The sequence below is a fragment of the Melanotaenia boesemani genome, chromosome 17, assembly GCF_017639745.1.
Source record: "Melanotaenia boesemani isolate fMelBoe1 chromosome 17, fMelBoe1.pri, whole genome shotgun sequence".
NCBI lineage: Eukaryota > Metazoa > Chordata > Actinopteri > Atheriniformes > Melanotaeniidae > Melanotaenia > Melanotaenia boesemani.
The window spans coordinates 14,882,314-14,900,126 of record NC_055698.1 but is presented as its reverse complement, the minus strand read 5'-3'; the positions used below and the strand labels follow the sequence as shown (position 1 = coordinate 14,900,126).

Here is a 17,813-nt window from a genome sequence, read left to right as displayed (position 1 = left end):
GAGACCAGAGACAGAGAGGGTGAAGAAGATGCATGGAGAAGGATAGCAAACTGATCCAGAGATAGAAGCAGTAACTCTTCCACTAGTGGGTCTAATTTAGGTAACTTTTCATAAAAACGCAATGCAAAGTGTTTCACATGACAAAAACAAATTTAGAATATATATTTAGAATATATATACACAATACAATACAATACAAATAAGTACCGTAAAAATAATCATAAGTACATAAATAAGTACATAATTAAAAAAGCAAAAGACAGATATATAAAATAATAAATAAATAGATGAAAATTGACTAAATAAAACAAACAAAATACCAAAGAACCTCAAGGTCCGCAAGGGCTTATAATTTAAAAAGATATCAGATAAATAAGAAGGCCAAGGAGCATTAAGACATTTATTAATCACTAAAAGAACCATAAAATCAATACTGAAATGCACGGAAAGTCAGTGCAACAATTTTAAAACTGGTGTAATGTGTTCCCGCCCTCTGGTCTTCGTCAGCACACATCAGCTCAGAGACTGATACGACATATGATGGGAACATGCTAGGGGTGCAGCTGTATAAAGTACATAATGGACCTAAAAATCATGATTCCCAGGTCTGTATTTGTTTTGGTTCAGAATTTAGATGATATTAGATAAAATATGGTTTTAGCTTTGTCCTCATATTTCTTGCTCAAACCCCCTAAAAAGAAAATTAAACCATATTTGTCTATTTTCTAATTAGCTCATTTTATTATTCTTTGTTTATGAGTCAGATCTGTCCTGAAACCAGTTGTTGGGTTTAAAAAAACTCACCAACCATCCTCTGTATGCTGTAGCTTTTGACTTGTGGCTACTGTGACCTTCTGTGACCTGCTGCATGTTTCTGTCATTTAAAAAGCTTAAAAGATACAGCAGCAGTAAGGTTACACTGGCTAGAATGTGCACAGAGATGGAAAATGTATTGTTTTGAATGGGTCAAAATAAATCTCGAAGAGGAGAACCCACCCCACCCTCCCAGGTAAATTAATATTTATGCATTGAGTAATGATCAGAGGAGTTTACCAAACATGGCAGTAATAGATCCTTCAACAGGATAATAATGATCAAAAGCACACCTTCTGCCAGATGAAAGACTTTTTTGCCCATAATCAAAGTCTTAGAATAATGGCCCCTTCCATTTTACAACCATGGGTCACCCCAAGCTGTCTAGCAGTGCTTCTTTCTTACTATCAAGGTTACCATTTGAGATTACAACACTGTGCCCTAACCTCCAGCAGGTAAGCAAAGAATGTCATGGTTAATATGGCAAATAAAATCAATAAAAAAATTATGCCAGGTGCTTTAAGAGGAGACCAAGGTAAAAAGGCATGGTTAGTTTTTTTTAAATTTCTTAACTAAATTTTCCTTCTCTGACTATAAACAAAGAAAGAATCCATCTGATGGACAGAGAGTGGGAATGTTGGATAGAGAAAAGAAAAAAGTGGCTAAAACTACTGGAATAGGCTTTTGTTTTTTATGGGAAAAAGGTAGCAAGAGTGGGCTTTGTGGCTTGAGTAATATTAACTTCAAGAGAACTTTCTTAAAAATCTATGTCCAATTTTTGCCACCCATACTAACCCAAACTTCTTTCAGGCTTGAAACAAGTTAACAAAACTCCTTCAGAGTTACACTGGAGTTCATGTTGCCATACTTCTATACACCAAGGAAGTCTTGTTCTGACGCCTACTGGTACATATATTGTCACAGATATCAGAGCCAGGCGACAAACACATTTGAGAATAACACTGATAATAATACATTTTTTGAAAAGTAAACCAACTGAGTGAATATTTGCGACAAGAAATTCTTAAATTGTCTTGTGAAAATGTGCATTAAGACAATGCAAAGGGGACCATTGGAAATATGTAGCCAAACATGCTTTACAGAAATGCAACTTCATTTTGCGACGTACTTCTGGTCTGTCAGGGCACTTTAGCATCTATAACTCACCAGGCTACACTACCTCAAAGCGACCATGTGCAATATCCGTGTAACCATCTCAGGCCAAATCCAGTTCCGTGTGTATATATCTGTTTTTATTACAGTTTTTATTTCATTAGAGCTGTTTTATTGTTTTATAATCTGTATTGTACTCATATTGTTTAGTTTCTTTACCTCATGCACCTTTGCACCTTGTCTTGAATACACAGTTTGTTTGCAACTTGATTTAGTGGCACGCTTTAAAAATTCAAATGTGCCTGTTTTTAAATTGTACAAATGGCAATAAATTTATTCTATTCTATTCTATTCTATTCTATTCTATTCTATTCTATTCTATTTCTGCTTTCTAAGTCACTGTATATAGGTCTGACTGCCTTAAAGGTGGTGTTCACAGCAACTGCATGGCATGTGCTTAACATCCTGATTTTCATTTAGCATCTGTCTTACCAGTTTAGAGCACACACAGCAGCTGCGGCACACGTGTCTCAGGTGTGGATTAAAGGTTCAGCTGTGTGCAATCTAGATTTTCAGAGAGTGACCCATTTTTGAAATGTGAGATAAGCGACAGGGAAGTAATGTTCAACAGAAATATAAAACTTTTCTTATATCATCAAGAATACACCTTTCATGGTCGTTTTAGGCAGTTTTTTTTTTGTCAGAAATTAAGAAATATTTTATTTTATTTTATTTTTACCAAAGGTGAAATTTGTAGCTATAGTTAAAATATAAACTGAGTGTGAGTCCTTTCCTTTAATGAGGATGTGAATGTCCTGTGACTTGAGACATTAGCCATGGATTATTCACAATTGTTACTGGACGTTATCAAAGGTAGAGGTTGTGAGGAGATTGCGGCACTATGATACAGACGTTCATCGATATACACAATGCCACACAACTGGTATGAAGCTGGCATACGTCTAGTTTCCAGCTGTTGTTAGCTATTTCCAGACTAAATTTGATATTCCCACCACAGGGCACATCTGCACCATATCAACTTTCTAAAGTGATGACATGTTAAAAGATTCTTGTCTGACCAAAAGGGACAAAAAAGATCTCAATAAATGTGGGTTTAAAGACTTGTAACTGGGATATTGCATTTGGTTTGGTGATGATACGCATGAAAAATAAGCTTTTACACTCAGTTGTGGAACATCTGTTTGACTGAATTATTTATTAGTTTCATTTGCATTTACAGACCTACCTGCTTAAACAGAAATACAGAAATGATTAATTAGATGAACAGTGATTAGACACACATACACACATCCTTGATTTACTTATAAGGGACTCTCCATTGACAACACACCCTCAAGACACTTACATTTTTATGACCTCACCCTTTCCCCTAATTGTAACCCTAAACCCAAGTCTTGAACATCAAAAAGCTCGATCCACCCATGGTGGCCTCCAAAGTCACAAGAGCTAAAGCATGTGATAGATATGTTGTGATTGTTTAATGAAAGCAATGGTTTTCTTTTAATCTGAGTTTTTAAAAACTGATGATAAAGTAACATGCATCCTCTTCTTGTTTCATTCTTACCCTGCTTTGCACAAAAACACCATACTGGTGTCCTTTGAAAAGGTTGGGGGAAAAAAAACAAACTGAAGGAACATAAAAGTATCTGGGTGTTTCCCACATCATTCTTTGGCTTTGGCTGTGTTTATTTCATCACCTTCCTTCTCTTGCATTCAGCGTCTGAGCTTTCTTCTCATGCTTTATTTATTGTTGCCTTCATTAACAATTTAATTAAAAATCAAGGAGAAGCGATATCTGAATATTATCAGAGCAAGTGGGACAAATAGAGTCCTGTAAGAATGGACTGTAAATGCCTTCTTCTGCAAAATGAAAGGGAGAAAAAAAAAAATCGATGTCTGCCAACTTAAAAGATAGTAATTTGCAAATGCTGGCTGCCTCCAGTGAAATGTTTGCCCACTCACAACATAAATTGCCTGTGTGTGGGCTTTCCCTGCAATGCTCATACAGAGCCTATTAAAGATTGAATGTTACACAGTGCAATTTATTGGCCGTTCTGTCGAATGTTTTAATACTTCACTGAGTGTCAGTAATAACACATGTTTATCTTAAGGGGGAGAGGTGGCCACAGATTTTCTGCTTTTATGTGATTTCTTGCAGTTTGTCATGCTTAAAGATGAAATGTTAGGGACATGAATGTGTTTGGATAATCTCTGTGTTTGAGCATATGTGTAGATATTTGCGGTATACATTTTTGTACCAGTTTTTCTACATCAGAAGATACCAGAAAAGGATGTGAATGAAAAATAAGGGATGATATGATCTATTTAAGAAGCAAGCTTAAATGCCTTAAACATCTTATAATAAAAACAAAGACAGAAGCTTTGGGGATCAGATTTTGAAATTGAATGAGTAAAATAAGATTAAATCAAATAAAATACAAAGACAAGATAAATCTGTGAGACTGATATCAGACATACAGCAATCTCATGATGATTTGAATGGACTTTTTATGCTTGAAAAGGAAGTAGATAGAAGAACAATAATAAAAAATAAAAAAAAATACAATATTTAGTTTATTTCATGGTGATATCCACGACAAGTTCTTTCCACAGAAAAAACCCACCCTGCATAAGTGAATCTATGTTGGTGTGATTGTGTTTTTATCTTATTTAAGTTACGCTAATTTTGATTGCAGGTTTGCTTCATTCTAGTTGGTGCAAATAAACCCCACCCACTTTAACACATTAATTCAAGATTACAGTAAAACTAAATGCTTAAATCGACCAACATTTTAATGTTTTGTGACTTCGAATCTGACCACAGCTGCAAGTCTTAATGTTTACTACCACTGCAAACAGAGAAACCTTTATGCATGCAATGTGTTCTCCTAAGGTATCAGTTGATACAGCAATTGATGGAGAAAAAGGGAAGAGAGGGTGAAGAGAACAGAACAATAAATGGTGTACAGTTCAGCATTTGCCCATTAATCATTCATAGACAGCCAAGTGGCAGCAGCAGGAAGCACAGTGAGATTTCAGGTTATGGTATCAAATCTCAGATTATAAATAGAATAGGTTATGGGGTTGTGTGGCATAATACCATCCCTCAAATCCCCCTCCTTTCACCTCCCTCTGGGTATTCAAAGAGTTTTTTTGGTCTTGTGTTTGGCTCGTATGCAGCAACTTTGTGAAGCCTTACAATATAAGTACAAGTAAAAAATACAGATCTGTCAAAAGTGATGAAATAATTAAATATGAGTTGAAAAATTCATGTTCCTCCTGTGTCCTAAAGATATATAATATGCTGCTGGTCATTGGCTGCTTTGCATTCATGGAATTATGTCAAACAGATATTGCTACTCATTTTCTCATATAAACAAGCTCATCTTAAACAGTTGTTTAAATCAGCAGAACATCCCCTCCTCTCAATATCTGCCAGACGCACCACAGCAGGACTGATAAGAAAATGTTCCCCCCTATTCTGTTTGTGATAGTGATGCTTCACTGCCACTCACCTCTATCGTTCAAGGTCATTCTGTTGACAGATGAAAAATGGTAGAGTCTTCTAAGCTCATCCTGTGGCAGAGGTGACGCAAGGTGGATGTCCGATCTTTCCTGCTTCTCATTCCCAGAGACAGAATGGTGACAAGTGACACCTGCTATTGATTAATGCTTCATGAAACTGTCGCACCTAAAATGACATGGGTATACCACATTTTACAACAAATACTCCCATATGATTTATTTATTGATGTGGGACAGGATGGAACAGATTAACAACTTCCTGCATTCATGCTGCTGTCTCATTTGATTCTCTCATTTGACAGCTTTATTAAATAACTTAATATCTCTTAAAATCAGGAATGTTAAGGTATATTATGCAGACATGTTCTGTCATACATTTATTTTCATATAAGAATATTTGTTAACCCCTATAGGTTGGCGCCCCAAAGATTCAATGCAATATCTTGAGAGATTTAATATTTTTAGTAGAAAAAAGGTCAAACAGTCCTGAATCTTTTGTTTTCTCCTTTTCCTCAGCCCTTGGCTGATTTTATCTTGGTTAATTTTGCTCTTATACACTTATCTTTTACACAGGGTTTTGGAAAAGTTAACAAGGGACTTTGGAAGAGAAATAATTTTGAGCTTGAAAGAGATGCCTGTGCATGATGGTTGAAACACCCAAAAAAAGTAAATGAATGCCTGCACAGCAGTAAATGATTGGCAGAGCGTGTATAATTGAATGCCTTTTTTCAGGGCAATCAAAATAGCAAAGAAAAACTTGAATCTTTGCAGAACATGGGTTTCGTGCCATTGCATAACATCTAAACAAATCTTGTGCAGCCAGCTTAAATGCACATGAGGATACAGATAAACGGATGCCCACGTGATATCGATATGACGAGTAAAAGCCAAAGCTGCTGTACCAGATCGTTGACCTGAATGGTGTGGGTGGGTGGGTTTCCTGCAGGTACAGCAAGCATCAGTCAGGCAGTTTGGGTGGGTTGATGTGTACAGGCATGTTGGCATTAGCTGTAACATGACTGACATGGTAGAAAAGGGGTTGCAGTAAGCCATAAACTGTTAGAGAGGAGGTCACACCGTCACATCACCTGCCTGTCTAGAAGCTAGTTATTGGGAAGAAGATGTGTTTATGTGCAGTATGTTGTTGCCCTGTATGGAAGTGTGTCAGAGGCTAAAATGACAGGGTAGGCCACTTTTTTCTTATAAACCTACAAACAAATATAACATACTTCACAAGTGATCTTCTCTGAGTACCATCATCTTTTGAAACATTGTCAGCACTTTAGAAATTAGGAAGTGCTTGATGGCTCACAGATGATCCTTCCTATTTTATGTTTTTCTCTTGTTTTTATTCCTCCTGTGTGTGCTATATTTGCACAATTTTAAGCTCTTATTACCACTCAGTTCTCTTATAATTTATCTGCTACATTTATCTCTTGCTCCGACCTCAAACCTGGTGCTAATGAGTTCTGGATGTGGTCTGTGTGGGGTTTAAAGCTTCTCCCTTAGTGTTGCCTCTCCAGCTGTGTGTTCACATGGTGTGCCAAATGCCTCTCTTGAATATTAAATACACCCCAGGACCACCTCCGTGCTTCCTGATGAACAGCACTACTATTACCTGGCTCTTTCTCTGCATGGGGTCCTGAAGCTCTGACAGAATGGATAGACTTTGAATCTGTTGTGTTGTGGAACAGGAATGGGTATGCTTTTGAAGTTGTTTAGTTTAGCCTCTTATGACTATTAAATCCTTCCTTATAATTTTATAACTTGTTCAAATAGCTTCAGAGCATCTGTCAAGTATGATAACACTTGATAGAGGCACATATTATCACACTCTCAAGTGTGAAAATTTAGCAAACATCCAATCAAAAAACTCATGCAAGGACGACTGAGGAGTGTCCCAGTCATTGTGTGATGATTATACTGATGATGATATGGAAATTCATAGAAGTCACAATTAAATATGCTGCTAACTGAGGTAATTTCAAAACTAAGTCACTTACTGAATGTTTTCATCAGTTGTTGACTTCTTCGTTGGTGCAGTGTGTTAAAATTGCTCTCTGTAAACTTTTCCAGTGGACTGAACATCAGTGACTCAGAGTTTCAATAAACAATATGCTACTTAGCACATCAGCAAACAACTGGCTGCTGTGTGAACATATACGGTGTGTTGGTTTTCTTACCAGAGTATGCAAACTGTCTGTGTGCCTTATATTTCCTGTTCATAAAGCTGGGATAATTACACGTGCATGCCTGTGCAGTTTCTGTCAGATCAAGTAAAGTGCTACTCGACTGGTTTTCCTCCACTGAATAATGTACGTACATTCTTCAGTTTAAGACTTCAACAAAGAAAGGGATGCAGTCTCTGTAGAGGTCAGATTTTATGTAGGCTGAGAGATCTATGTGCTATTTTATGTACTCCAAGTTGGGTTTAAGATTCATTTTGGGTGAGTTTCTTTTGGAGCTTGATTCTTTTGCTACACAGCGACACCAAATTCCAATCATTTTTGAAGCTCAAAATAAATAATGTTTGTTCTCAGAGAACAGTATTTGTGCCTAAATGGTTGGGTAAAAAGTCCAAGGTTTTTTAAAAAAAATAGTTCCTAGGTGAAGGAGTAAAAACTTGGTCATGTAATATATATTTTATTATATATTTTTTTCATTCCCCTCTGTGTGAGGCATTCACACAGTTTTTGTGCAAGTTTGTGTGTTTTCATTTAAGATTAGCCGTTGATGCTATTGCCTTGTACAGACCTCTGTAATATGAGCTGAAATTTACCTACCATTTGTTTTATTTTATCTCACTTCTCTGTGAAAGCTGCTCGATTATTCAAAGGCCAACCACATAGTTGGTACCAACAGATCCTATTGCAAAGAAGCCCTGCTAGGACCAATCAATGCTATAAGATCTGTCAGTATGATAAGACACACTCGTGCATCTTTCTTATTCTCCCTGCTTGTGCAAGAAAGTCTTATAAGTCTCCAAATTATACAGTAAATCCAAGATAACCAATCTTATGCAAGATCAGGAAGGTATACCAAAGAGAAACAGAAAGATATTTAGAGTTGGTGTTGCTAGTAAGTGCTTTTACAGCTATGTTTTGTTATAATGTAGACCAACTTACAACAAATAGTTCATGCAAAAACCAGTAAACCACAAAAATACATAAAGATATCAAACAACAGTTGGAGTTTTTAAAGGGCTTGGGATTTTTCTTCAAGGGGCACAATGAGGTTGCCAGTGGTGATCATAATTAAGATGTTTAAACAACTATTTACTTTGTGGACACAAAATTTGGTATTAATGGCAGGAACAAATATAATTTTTACAGCTAATTGGTCAATTATGTACCTGCTTATTTACCAATAGTTTGCAAGGAAATTTCCTTGGAAACATGATGTTTTCATGTGACAGTTCTGTTGTTAAAAATTAGCTTTTTGCACAGTATATGGCATGAAGCAAGGGCTGTAAATGCAGAACACAAAACATAAGATCAAATGCTAAAATTGGCACAAAACAAGAAAAGAAGCTTTTATCATATACATTGAAAACTGAAATAGAAACTTCAAACAGCGCTAAGTACTCTAATAAATTAAGGAAGGTTGTTTTTGGTGTATTTAATCAACTAGGATCCTCAACAACAGACATGTTTTATTCTTAAAATGTGAGGCTGGCAATTCAACAGAAACATGTTCATATTTATCCCTGGACAAGCTTGTAAGCGTTTCAAATGATAAAACTATAACTATATAAATAACTAAACTATAACAAAATAGCTGGAGACCACCTCAGAATGCCTGAAATGTAAATCTTTTACTTAGTGTCACTAAATCAGATACAAAATAAACCTTTTTCGTTCAGCGACCTGGTGAATCAACAGTAAATATCTCATCTGTCTTTGCCTTTTATTTTATTTTCTGATTCTCTTGCTCTGTTTTTCATCTATGCATGAACAGAAAACTAGTTTGATTGCATCTTGAATAAGTTCAAATAGAGAAGCAACAAACCATTTGTATTTACCTCAAATAGATGGTGATAAGCAATTGTGTGTACAGCATGTCTGAATAAATCACCACTCTGATGGAATCGGTGCTCAGAAATATCAATGATCACCTCAAGTCTTTGGAAAAACGTTGTGGCTCAGAAGTGTCAGATAGGTTCTCCGTGGTATTACTGAGTGCCTCTGTGACCTTGTAGTGAGATGAAAGGGAGAAGCTGCCTGGAACTCATCACCACATTTTTAATTACTACTGGCAAGGCAGGTTGCTGCAGTCTGTGTGAGATCTGTGAGCAAGATTTGGCTAGAGTGGGGTGTTTTGGGTTTGTGTGTAAAAGAGCCAACGGACAATGGATTTAATAAAGTATAATATTATATGTTTAGAAGTCCAGATCATTACTCAGACAACTTTTATGGCGTAGTCTGAATTAAACTTGAGGAATTGCTTCATGATCAGATTTAACTTATAAAACTAAAGAAATATAATAAAGAAAATTTACTTACTGTCCATTCATGTTTTAATTGTTGGTATATGCAACTCATACAACAAGTTTTTAATCTTGTCAATGTGTCAATGAATTGTTTCTCATGTGTAACAATATATTTTATTTCCACAAACAACCATTTAAACCATGAGTTTATATTTTACATTAAATATTAGGAGAACCATTCTGACAACTAGTTGGATATTTTTAGTCCATATTCTATTCCACATATTGACAGAGGCAAGAGGAAACAACACAAGCAAGAAAGCAATGAGGTGCATTAGCATAATGAAAAACATTCCAGGTGAAGTTATAGGAGGTTTCACTATTCTTCTACAGCTGTAAGAAAGAAAAAAAAAAAAAAAGCATCAGCTCATCTCACGTGGACCTAAAATACCAAAAAGAGGGTTAATGAGGATATTCTTCTGGCCAAACAATCCCCCTCCATTCAGTTGTTAGAGGTCAGGTATAATCAGCTTGGTTCAAGAATCTCACTTGTGCTTACACGAAGCCATCCAGGCATCTTCCAGTGCGGATGTACCACACAGGAATTAACTAAATGGAGATTAAGGCTATGCTGGAAAGGTCCCTTGAAGCCCTTTAAGGCTAGCGGGTGATTTTGGATTTAACAGTGGTGGCGCGATAATTCCTTTCTTTCTGCGTAACTGATGGCTGTAATCCGTGTGTTGTTTTAAAAACCTGTTTCACTGACATTCATTCATTCATTTTCTGTAGGGCTTAGTCCAATTAAGAGTCTCGAGGAGGCTGGAGGCTATCCCAACGATTAACAGGCGAGAGGCAGGGTACGCCCTGGACAGGTCGCCAGTCCATCACGTGTATAAAAACCCCTAAGGGATCTGCACAGAGACTGGTGATTTTGTAAGGCTGAATTAGGGTTTCCCACCAAACTTGGTGAAGATTTGTCTAATTGGGATCTGCTGAAATTTTTTGGTTCCTTACAGCTGACATTAACAACGGTGTATAATAAATTAGTCTTGCAATTTGCAATTTTATCCATTAGTAAAGTTCTCACATCTGTTTCTAATTATTCTGCCTTTCAAATTCTCATTCAGTCAGTTTCTTATTTTTTTTTTTAACCACACTTGGACCACTTTCATTGGTAATAAGGTTGAAACAAGTCTACAATTATACCAGCTGTACTGGGATTAATAAAGAGTGACAATGTTCAGAAGAAGACGAAGGTTTAATAAGAAGATCACCTTCATACCTTAAGTGGGGAAGTGCTTGAACTCCACAAGGCGTGTGGTGCACTTTAAGCAAATCTTGTGGTGTACCGCTTAGTCTCAGTTAGAATTACAATATTCTTGTGTTGATCGCTATCATGAATCACAAGTTCCGCTTAATCTTTACAAAGTATGCAATTAACCCTGCACTGATTCATATCGCTCATTAAATGAACACAGATAGGACAGTGAAAATAGGACATGGTGCCTTATTATCCCAGCACTGCTGCCAGTATACAAATAAGTTTCAAATTCTGCTATGAAAGCAAGGCATTTTTACAAAAACTTCTTTATGTTTCTTGATAATGTCTTTATCAGTGTATAAAATAAAAAGACTGTAATCATATAATTCCGGAAATAGAAAAATATGATTCTACCAGTAAGCCATTCACTCAGACTACATGTAAAAAGTTAAATTAAATAATGCAGATAAATTGCACAGACATGTACATTTTAATCTTAATGCTATAAAGAGGAAATTGGTGTAAATGAGGGTAGTTGTGTCTGTGCCTGTTATATTGTTATATGTTTTGCACAGAGTGAAGAATTTTATATATTTTAGAGTGGTGAATGTGAAGCAGAACAATATTGCAGGCTTCCTAATATGCATTCAGTGAAGATTTATGCCTCAGGACTGCCTATGATTTTCCAAATACTTGCAGCAAGAAAAAAAAAAAGGCCAAGTTTTATACAGAAATTTTTATTGTGGAAATGGATTGATTTGATGTTCTCCAAATTTGCTTAGGCTGCAGCAGCTGAACTGAATAATATGTCTCTATAAAAACACAATTAGTGTTTGAGATTCAGCACATTTTATGCTTGGTTAGATGGGTGTGTATGTTTGTATCTTAGGAATCTGATTGAAAGTGTTTACATTTGAAGAGCAGAACTGTTTTTAACTTACCAACCAAGGAATGAAGCTGCTTTCTCTTGTTGTCAGAACATTCACAAACACACTAGAACAGGCATCAACAAGCCTATGCTGTACATACTCCCAGATTCTCACACACAGGCAGCATTAAAGCCCCTTGAAAGGTCACACATGCATAGATCATCTGTTCCTCTGAATATTTACAGATCTATTTACACTTTGAAAGTGATGCTTTGCTGTCATTTAAAGTAAAATGAAAGAGGTGATTTGTACAAACACTTAGACTATGAATGAATATCTATGCACGTTTGTCACAGCTGTATACCCAGGGTTTAACCCCTGAACTTGTGAAGTCTTAAACTGTAAATGCAGACCTGAATCCTGTTGAGCCACTGCATTTGGGTCCATTAACTTACTTCTTACCGAGACTTCTAAAAACACCAGCGCTGCAGGAGACAGAAAGAGTCATGGCTAACTGTATTTCTATATCTCCTCTCATTGCAGCTCTCATTTGCAGCAACAACCCCAGTTCTGGCCGACAAGAAAAAGTACCCCAATTTCTTCCGTACTGTTCCATCCGACAATGCTGTGAACCCAGCAGTGGTCAAGTTTCTCAACTACTATAACTGGACTCGTGTGGGGACCCTCACACAAGATGTTCAGCGGTTTTCTGAGGTCAGTTCTTTATGTTTATCCCACAGGTTATAATGTAATGTAAATATATTCACTCTTGTTTTGAGTGCATTCTCCCACAGTAACAACCAATTGGAAAAAACTGGACATATTTGCCATTTTTACACTTCATTCATTTTAAAGTGTCATAACCCTCAATAGTATGTAGAAGATCCAAGCACAGCCACAACAACCTGGCAAACTTATGCTGGTCACCTGCCTAGTCATAGGATGGTATCCCTATTCTCACCCAGGAGTTGTTGAAGGTCAATCATTGTGGTTGTATTTTTCAATATAGCAAGTACAACATGCCTGAGCTGATTCCAAACTGTCCACTGGGGTTAAGATCTGGCCTCATGGCAGGCCATGCTATCCTCTCCACTCCTCAGTTCTAGATGTACTCTGTGATGATCCTGTTTCTGTAAGGGAGAGTGTTGTTATTGAGTCCTTGGTATTTCTCCTGCTTCTCATGTTCTTCTTTTTCCTGGTGTTAACATTGTTGGGGATGGGTACATCTATCACAACGGCTTTCCTCTGCTGCTTTTCCATGATCACTATGTCCGGTTGGTTGGCCATTAAGATTTGGTTGGTCTGTATGAAGATCCCACAGGATCTTAGCTCTCTCACTGCATGTGGTTTCTCTGTGTGTTCAGAGCCAATGAGCAAGAACTTTTAAGAAAAAAAAATTGCATTTAACATGCAATAAACTAATTAATGGCCCTAATTAATTCATGCGCTAACTTGACACCATCCTTACACTCCAGTTCATAAGAGTGTTGGACAAAACATTGGGCACCACTGTTTCTTTTCTATTATAAATCTACAGGTGACATTATTTTTATCCATGACTGCTTCATGACCTTACAACAAATAACCATGAGAGTGAAGTGCCGCAGTTTGTTTCCCACTTCTTAACCTGTCTGTCTGGGTAATTGTAAAGGCTTGAGGAAAAAGAAACTGAATAAGCAACAAGCACAAAATGTGCAACGGCATGTATTTTCTCAAAACATAACACTCCAGTAAACTTCAAATCCATCAAAATGCCATGAAAAAAAAAAAAAAAAAAAAAAAAATATGGTTCACTCTAGAGATGCAGATATTTAGGGGACACTGCTCCACAAGGTACCTTCCTCGGCAGAAGAGAGAAAGAGATAAATCATCAGGTCAAATCTCAGTTAAACCTACTTCCACGTGTAGCTTCAGGATAAGAGACACGTTGGCAGTCATGTACACATTCTGGACAGAAAAGACAGATGGCGTGATATCCTTGTTAAACTGTTGTGACTTCACTAAACAGGGGTCAACTGTCCTCTGGATACATTACAATGCTGCCGTGACATCCTTCTTCTGATATTCCCTCCCCCCATTTGAACCTTTGTTCATGTCACACTAACATTTCACATGAAAGCCCTACATGTATCCCCAGTAAGGATGCACATGATGATACACCCAAGTATTTCAACATGCTTTTTACATCTAATGGGTTGTAGTCTGCTGGTATACTGCTGGATACAACTTTCAATAGATTAGCCTGGATGACTTGTTTACTAGTTTACTGATTACAACTATGAGTCTGAGTGTGCAGTGGCAGGAAAATTCTCTAAAATTGGAAGTTTATCCAACAATTAATCCAGTTTATTCAAGATCCAGCACTGTTTGCATGGGTCTGTGTGCTGAATGGATGTTGCCAGAGTCAGTGTAGTTGAGCACATAAAAAAGAAAACAATGCCATTAAGGAGTTTTACAATTTTCATGCTAAAAACTGTATCTTGGGTTTGAATGGGTTAATCTATTGCTGCTGCACATGAAACATTTTCATGTTTTGAATGAGAAGGTTCATGTAAAGGAGATTTTAGTCTTATGCAGAGGCTGTAGGCAGAATCTGCACCAAACACTGACATTTTTAACAATTATCACTCATGTATTGCCAACATGATTTGAGTGGGTGTCAATCAAACAGATTAAATGCTCTGTAGATGGCGTCAGATAGATGAGATGTAGATGAGTTGGATTTTTTAGAAAATGCAAAGAACAATTTTAAAAACTGAAAAGTGAGCTTCTTTCTAACCCTTTTTATATTAGAGGAAATAAAAAGGGTTAATCAGCTTATTTTTTCTAGAAATAAATTCTCATTCACGCAGTCAAATCATCCTGATGGAGCCGAGATGTGATGAATCATTTTGCCTTTTCTAACACCATTTTTCAGCATTAACCTGACATCTATATATCCAAAGTGGTTTTGGAGTGGTCCATCCAGACTCCAGATCTTACTTGAATGTATAGAGAGGATATGGACAGGAAACCTTCCAACCCAAAAGTCCTGTTAACAGGAGATGATTTCAGAAGATAAGTGGGGAGATATGCAAAATGCTTGTTAGCTTTTATATAAAACATTTCATTTCTTGCTAATCAATGGTAAATTAGGCTTTGCTATTAATTTCTGAGAGACCATATGAATAGTTCTGGAGATGGCCTTTTCTATAACAATGGTAATGTATTCAGAAATTTATAAAATGCATCATTAATTTCTCTAGCATTTACAGCCACGTACAACAGAATTTGGCATGGGAATAATAGGAACACTTTGGAGCTCAACTTTGTTCTTTTGGACTCCAAATAAAATCATGAATAAAATCATAAACTTGAATTATATATGGGTACCTCAACCCGCACATCACAGCCAGAATTCAGTGCAGTATAGCTGTTCTGAACTAGAAAAATGTTTGACTGCATGTCTAAAGTACAACTTCTGAGAGACTGTGAATCAATCCTTAAAATCAAAGATGGGGGTGAGCTGTAAACTGAAAATTGGTCATACCAAAGATGTGTCCTGGATCACCTCTGAAAGCAGGGCAGCTTTAGCTTTGGACATTTACTGCATTCCATCTACCCTGCAAGTCTCTGTCTCATTAAAGAAGCAAAGTATAGAACCCAGGTTAAATTACAAGTGATGGGAGAAGAAATCTCTAAGAAATGAGGAACATTATCTGTGGTGACCTAGCACGGTAAGCTTTCTCACTTGTCATTGGAGCTAAAACTTATCTTAAAGTTAGAGGACATATTTTGGAAGTTGTAGTAAGTTGTGTTATAACTCTGACAGAAACATTTGTGTTAGCATGCAGAATATGCTCCATTATTATAAGCAGCTAATGTCTCCCTACTGGTAGAAAAAGTAGAAATAACCCTGAAACTGATCCAAACTTTTAGCTCAAGATATAAAGGATTTAAAATCATGTTAAACTGAAATGTAAGAGACCCAGAGAGACAAACATTAGTCATGCATTTGGATAGTGACATAAACTATTTGCACAAATGTATCTACAATATTCCACCATTTCATTAAAAAAAAGGCACGTCAGAGGTATTAAAAGTGAATATTGGAGAAACATGTCGTGAGCTCTTGCCTCCAGGTTCTGATTGAAAACAATCTACCCAGCAGTCAAGGGGTGGAATGTTGAGATGGGGGTGTGTATAAGAAGTCTCACAGCAAATCTCAGAGAGACCAAATCCCTTTATCGCTGTCTCCCTGAAAGCACCAAGGGGCTTAGGATGGGAGGAAGACAGACAGCCCGATTCAATCAACCTGCCGTGAGATTGGCCTGTAATCCTGATTTACAAAATATGCAAGCATCGCTTCCACACTTCATGATTCATACAATCCTCTGTCAAGTTCAGACCACGCTGGTTTTTAGTTCATTTGAAAATCATTGCAGCATGTTGCAAATTGTTAGTGAAATGGAAAATATCAAAAGTTACTTGTATATTCTCAAAAGTAGAAAAATGTAACAAGACAATGATGTTTTATTGTTGCATACAAATAGTGCAGGTTCTACTAGTCTACTATAAACAGTGTTGTAATGTCAACCATATCTAAATCTGTGCGCTTCATTTTGCTCACACTGCTCACATGGTTAATGTTATGTAACGCTTGTTAAGGATTCAGTCCATTGCTTGCATGTCACTCACACACACCTACAGTGTTGGTGTCCCCTAGAAATGTAACCTGCAAGCCAAAGTCAGTTTGCCACAGCTATTTTTAGGTACAACTGGAACACACTTCAACACACACATACCTTGTTATGGGTGAACAATAATGTTCCATTAACTGTACTTTGCATTTAGCAATGAGAATGAACGGAGGGTAGTTATTTGCAAGTATTATGATGCCTATTCACATGACACACACAAGCACACACACAGCAATCAACATTATTGAAAGTGCCAGACAAACATGGCTCAACCAGGAACAAAGCAGCAATCACCAGTAAGTCGGATGACAGACCTGACTGAGAGCAGGATTAGGACTCTGTCCTCTGGTTGGATCCCTCTGCACTAAAGTGTTTAATTATACTATGATCACTGATAAATGCAGCAGAAGTTACTGGCTCAGCTCTGTTGCAGTTTCTCTCTGTCTTGCCCTCTCTTTTACAAAAATCCAATTTTTGCTCTATAATGGGTTGCGTGTGTGTATATTTTTCTCAGTTTTTCCTCAACAACCAGCTTCATTATAAATAATGTTGTGTAAACTCCTCCCCAGAATTGCCAATTTATGTTATTGTCATAAGAGAAAAGCAATTTGAGCAACCATTTGTCATACTTATAAGCACTAGTCTGGCATTATAGCCTGAACTGTGGGACTTGAGGGGTAATTTACATGTTAGTTTACCACAAAGTAAGAGAGATGTGGCAAGGCCCCATCACACAGGTACATTTGTAAAACTGCATGAGAATATATGAGGTGAGGTTATCAGTTGCCACATCTCATATATTTTCATGCAATTTTACATATTTTCTAATGTCAAGGAAGATTGTCTATCATTAAATTCCAGGTTATCCTACAAAAGAAGATCTGATACCCAAACAGCTTAAACCATGGCAGCACAAAGAGACTGTGCAAAACTCTGGTAAACAGAGTACTAATGTATGGATGTGTGACATAGAAGCTGACCAATGCTGATGAGAAAAGGTATTAAGTCTTTGAAATGGGGTGCTTGAGATGCTTGGTGAGGACAAGATTGCAGGAACACATCATATACTGGAGATGACTAGAATGAAGATAAAAATGGAAATA

The 17,813-nt window shown here is 36.9% G+C and overlaps 1 protein-coding gene across 2 annotated transcripts in view; it reads left to right on the top strand.

Annotated features, from left to right (window-relative positions):
- The window catches only part of gabbr2 (gamma-aminobutyric acid (GABA) B receptor, 2), a 189,191-nt gene that overhangs the window by 72,204 nt on the left and 99,174 nt on the right, over positions 1–17,813 (top strand). For both annotated transcript variants that reach the window (XM_042012065.1, XM_042012066.1), the window contains exon 3: positions 12,575–12,745. In XM_042012065.1, coding sequence (XP_041867999.1) covers positions 12,575–12,745 — 171 coding nt within the window. The remainder of the gene's footprint in view (positions 1–12,574; positions 12,746–17,813) is intronic.